Source organism: Procambarus clarkii, chromosome 40, assembly GCF_040958095.1.
Source record: "Procambarus clarkii isolate CNS0578487 chromosome 40, FALCON_Pclarkii_2.0, whole genome shotgun sequence".
Lineage (NCBI taxonomy): Eukaryota > Metazoa > Arthropoda > Malacostraca > Decapoda > Cambaridae > Procambarus > Procambarus clarkii.
In genome coordinates, this window is record NC_091189.1 from 12126765 (window position 1) to 12132376 (window position 5612).

At 42.9% G+C, this 5612-nt stretch overlaps 1 protein-coding gene across 1 annotated transcript; it reads right to left on the reverse strand.

The window, feature by feature from the left end:
- Nucleotides 1–2927: 2927 nt before the first annotated feature.
- On the reverse strand, nucleotides 2928–4792 carry LOC138372793 (anti-sigma-I factor RsgI2-like). The gene is made up of 2 exons (XM_069338446.1): nucleotides 4440–4792; nucleotides 2928–3174 (listed from the first exon to the last, which is right to left on the reverse strand). Exons 1-2 carry the CDS (start codon nucleotides 4790–4792, stop codon nucleotides 2928–2930), a joined length of 600 nt encoding a protein of 199 aa, XP_069194547.1.
- Between the last annotated feature and the right edge of the window lie 820 nt (nucleotides 4793–5612).

Below are 5612 nucleotides of genomic sequence, written 5' to 3' on the forward strand. Positions count from 1 at the left end.
CTTTGTCCATCCTCCATCCTATCAGTTCCTCTGAGAATTTTGTAGGTGGTGATCATGTCTCTCCTTACTCTTCTGTCTTCCAGGGTCAGATATATATATATATATGCGAACAAGCCTGAATGGTCCCCAGGACAATATGCAACTGAAAACTCACACCCCAGAAGTGACTCGAACCCATACTCCCAGGAGCAACGCAACTGGTATGTACAAGACGCCTTAATCCACTTGACCATCACGACCGGACATAATGAGGTGATAGCCGAAGCTATTTGAACCACCCCACCGCCGGCACTCGGATGGTAATCTTGGGCATAGCATTTTACCAAATCACCTCATTCTTTGGGGCACACGTGAGGAACACAAATGCGAACAAGCCTGAATGGTCCCCAGGACAATATGCAACTGAAAACTCACACCCCAGAAGTGATTTGGTAAAATGCTATGCCCAAGATTACCATCCGAGTGCCGGCGGTGGGGTGGTTCAAATAGCTTCGGCTATCACCTCATTATGTCCGGTCGTGATGGTCAAGTGGATTAAAGCGTCTTGTACATACCAATTGCGTTGCTCCTGGGAGTATGGGTTCGAGTCACTTCTGGGGTGTGAGTTTTCAGTTGCATATTGTCCTGGGGACCATTCAGGCTTGTTCGCATTTGTGTTCCTCACGTGTGCCCCAAAGAATGAGGTGATTTGGTAAAATGCTATGCCCAAGATTACCATCCGAGTGCCGGCGGTGGGGTGGTTCAAATAGCTTCGGCTATCACCTCATTATGTCTGGTCGTGATGGTCAAGTGGATTAAGGCGTCTTGTACATACCAGTTGCGTTGCTCCTGGGAGTATGGGTTCGAGTCACTTCTGGGGTGTGAGTTTTTAGTTATATATATATATATATATATATATATATATATATATATATATATATATATATATATATATATATATATATATATATATATATATATATATATATATATATATATTATTCGTGATTTATATTATTCGTGTATAAAAGGTACTGACCATTTTAATAACCTGGTCAAGTATAATCTGTTGTTATATTATGAATTAAAATGAGTAAAATATATAATTACAAATAACGCAGCTGAATTATGAAGATTATAGAAAATGGAGTGTGATAAATGACATCCAAATTATGCTCGAATATTAAAGTTAGAGTTTAAAATTTTTATGACACCATAAATGATGGGTGGCAAATTTTGACTCGAATATACGTGGTTTGGGTTAGTATATTTGTGTGTGTGTGTGTGTGTGTATATGTGTGTGTGTATATATGTGTGTATTTGTGTGTATATATGTGTGTATGTGTGTGTGTGTATTTACTATTTGTATTTAATGTTTGTGACTGCAGAATCGAGCTATTAGCCCTTAAAACTAATCTGTTTTTCCTCTACTATATCTACAACATATATTTCTCACTTAACACACACACACACACACACACACACACACACACACACACACACACACACACACGCACACACACACACACAAACACACGCACACACACACACACACACACACACACACACACACACACACACACACACACACACACACACACACGCACACACACACACACACACACACACACACACACACACACACACACACACACACGCACAAACTCCCCTGCTTCCATCGCCACGTCAAATCTAATAAAACATGCACCCGCGCTGAAGCCTAGGGAATATTCCCGAAATCTGGGGAAAGATTGAAACTCTGGTGGACATGTCAGGGAAAACTTTGGCCGCTGTGACGCTCAGGTGCGGTCCAGGAAAATAATAGTTTGCATGTCAACAACCTTAAACTGAGACCGACATACCGCTTACTCTCTCTCACCCTCTCACACTCTCCCTTTCTATCGCCCTCTCTCTTTCCACCACATTCTCTCTCGCTCTCTCCCTTTCGGCGTGGGCCTAGGAAAAGGTATTGGTGGGAGGAAGAAAAAGGGGACGGAAAGTGTATTTTCGTGGGTGGAAAAGGAATTCTGAATGGGAAAGGTGAGATTCAATTTGTTTCTTTATTATGCACCCCATACCCATCCCGTGGGCGGTGGTGTAAAGGATTACAGAGACACATAATCGGTTCAGGAACTGAAGCCTCTAGTTCGTTTAGCTAAGCAAATATCAGTCTTTTGACGCTAATTACAAAAATATTAATGTTATATATATATATATATATATATATATATATATATATATATATATATATATATATATATATATATATATATATATATATATATAGGGAATAAGCCTACATACGTAGGCTTATGCTTATTATATATTATAAATATATATAATATACGTATATATATATACGTATACATATATACGTATACATATATACATATACATACATATTTAATCACCCACACAAATACACATATCAATAATCTTTTGTGTCACAAGTGATTCAACAAGAGGCTCACAACAGTCACTATACAAGGCACTTTACATCTATGATGAGTCACACAGTTACTAGTCTTGCTCCACACCCACCCAACTGGGCGGCAGCTTTACAATCATGTGCTCCACACCCACCCAACTGGGCGGCAGCTTTACAGTCATGTGCTCCACACCCACCCAACTGGGCGGCAGCTTTACAGTCATGTGCTCCACACCCACCCAACTGGGCGGCAGCTTTAGTCATGTGCAGGCTGCACCTACAGTAAGCAAATTTTGGATACTTCGCTAAGATTTCGGGCAGCACATCATTATGAATGAAGTACTTACACATTTCTTGGACACTATTGATGGTGTTATCTCAAAATTCCTCGATTTTTTCACATTCCATTATATAATGACGCAAAGTATGCGAATAATTCTGCTGACAGAGTTTACATTTAGTCAAGTCTACATCAGCAGATATTATAAATTCCCAAAGATTTTTGTAGCCGAGCCTAAGCCTAGCAGTGGTAACATCTAGACGTGTTAGGTGTAGAAGATGCTGCAGGTGTAGGAGATGCTGCAGGTGTAGGAGATGCTGCAGGTGTAGGAGATGCTGCAGGTGTAGGAGATGCTGCAAGTTTAGGAGATACTGCAGGTGTAGGAGATGCTGCAGGTGTAGGAGATGGGGCAGTCTGAATAGTGGGAGCGGAGGCTGCATCAGAGGACTGGAAGAGCAGCTGTTTCCAGCAGGTGTTGGGAGACCCGCTGAGTGGGCAGAATTACCCATCTCTATCGCCTCACTGCCCCACTCCACTATGTTAAACAGAGGCAGATCTACTCTCGTTAGCTCTGATACCTCGGCATATTACGCTGATAGCTGACCTTCATATGAAGCCATTCATAGTCTGGAATGATCCCACCGTCGCTGTTAGTCGCATCCGCCTTCGCATCCCTCTACACCGGATTCTTTGCTTTTAGTTCAGAAATCGGGCCAGAGGAGAGACAGGCGTCCAGCGAGGATGCCTCGAATATATATATATTGATCACTGGGCAGATTTATGTGGCGAGTAATCTCCTTCCAGAACTCATTCACGGATCTGGGATTAATTACCGCAGGCCGAGTGAGATAGGATGGTTCGTCTCGCTCATTTGGCTTGATAGTTTTTTGAGCCAATTGTGGTTTAACGAGCCGGTGGGAATATGGTTAGGTACCTGAAACTATCTGAAACCGAATTACAAACCAAACAGCCTCCTAGGTAGGCTTTAGTGTCCGCTGTGGGATTAGTTTTTTTTTTTTATTATTATTTTCTACCACAAACGTGGCCACACATTTACAATGCTAACCAGCATATATACATTTTCTTCTGTCCTCCACAGACAGGATTAGAGATCAGTTAAACATATAGTTCAGGGATTTATTGAACAATCAACCACAGAAGGTGATTCGGTACTTTTAAAATGCTAAGCTGACTGGTACACTTGCTGCCTTCTGTCTTGGGCCTTAGGGGTCCAGACTGAACAAGGTGAAACTAGAAATATAATAATTTGTTGTAAAATTTGCCGGTTAACATGTACCAGTAATTAGCAATTTTGATGTAAATGGATTAATTGATCGAACTTCAGGGACAAAATACCTCATTCGAATTCTTGTCAACGCGTCTGGGGTTCGAACCTTGAACTTTAAGCAAGAATCAGGTTGCATACACTCCAGCCAAGATGTGACAGACGTGAAGGAGTTAATACTCATACTTTCCCCCCCCCCCCCCGCCCTCCCCCCCCCCCCACGCCCTCCCTGCCCACTCTGACCAGAATGCTGATCATTTTTTTTTTACCAAAACTCGGCACACAAGATGATCGTAATTGGCGGACCCTCGATAAACAAAAGAGGGTAAATAGAAGAGGACCAATGTGTGTGTGTGTGTGTGGACGTCGGCAAGCACGCACACACACGCACACACACACAAACACACTCTGTGATAACATGTGTGTGTGTGTGTTTGATTCATTAAACCGGTTCCCAGCTGAGACACCTAATGACTGCAGCTGTGGCGATGGACTGTGGCGATGGACTGTGGCGATGGACTGTGGCGATGGACTGTGGCGATGGACTGTGGCGATGGACTGTGGCGATGGACTGTGGCGATGGCCTGTGGCGATGGACTGTGGCGATGGACTGTGGCGATGGCCTGTGGCGATGGCCTGTGGCGATGGACTGTGGCGATGGACTGTGGCGATGGACTGTGGCGATGGACTGGATGTGCTGACCATGGGTGACACTGGATTTTGTTTTTGGTGGACGATGAATTGAGGATAAGGTTAGGTTGCCGGCCGGATGGTTGAGCCCAGTGAAGTATGGTTGACTTGGATGGATTCTCTGGCTCATCTCGATATATATGGAGATTAGAGGTGTTCTATTTGTGTCAAAATGTAGATTTTCATGCTGGCGCTACATGCTTTAGAACTGGTCTCATGTACGTGGTATACAATGTTATGAATGACTTTTTTTCTCAGATATAGAGAGGTTGTTCTTGCATTTGCCAGTTTTCAACATACTGCTGATGTTGCCCAGATGATTTAAAGATCATTCCCAAGGGATATCGATCACCATGTTCTTTCATTTTGTTCTAGTTCCAAAGGTTATGTGTTTGAGGTGATATAATTCTTCTGGACTCTTCTCCAGGTCACATTTCATTACCTGGAAATTGAACTGGTTTAGTTGTCAGAGTACATACCATGTATTCCATCTTTTTCTCAATAATTTCATATGATTTGCAAACACTGAAATGAAGGATAGATAGACTTGTGTGTTGTGTGTGTGTGTGTGTGTGTGTGTGTGTGTGTGTGTGTGTGTGTGTGTGCCTGTGGTACGAAATACAATAATCCCTGGTGCTGTATATTGCTTTGCTTTGGCATGTGTTTGGTTCAACACACACACACACACACACACACACACACACACACACACACACACACACACACACACACACACACACACACACACACACACACACACACACACACACACACACACTGATGTGACAGTGTGAAGATCGCCAACATGGATTCAGGGAGGGTAAATCTTGCCTTACAGGCTTGATAGAATTCTACGATCAGGTGACACAGATTAAGCAAGAAAGAGAGGGCTGGGCGGACTGCATTTTCTTGGATTGTCGGAAAGCCTTTGACACAGTACCGCATAAGAG

Bases quoted from the DNA above. Each gene is read 5' to 3' on its own strand.
- LOC138372793 (XM_069338446.1), bottom strand. From the start codon at position 4,792: ATGAGCCAGAGAATCCATCCAAGTCAACCATACTTCACTGGGCTCAAC. The intron at 3,175-4,439 runs GTGTCTCAGCTG...CTGCCCACTCAG, and splicing joins GCCACAGCTGCAGTCATTAG to CGGGTCTCCCAACACCTGCT.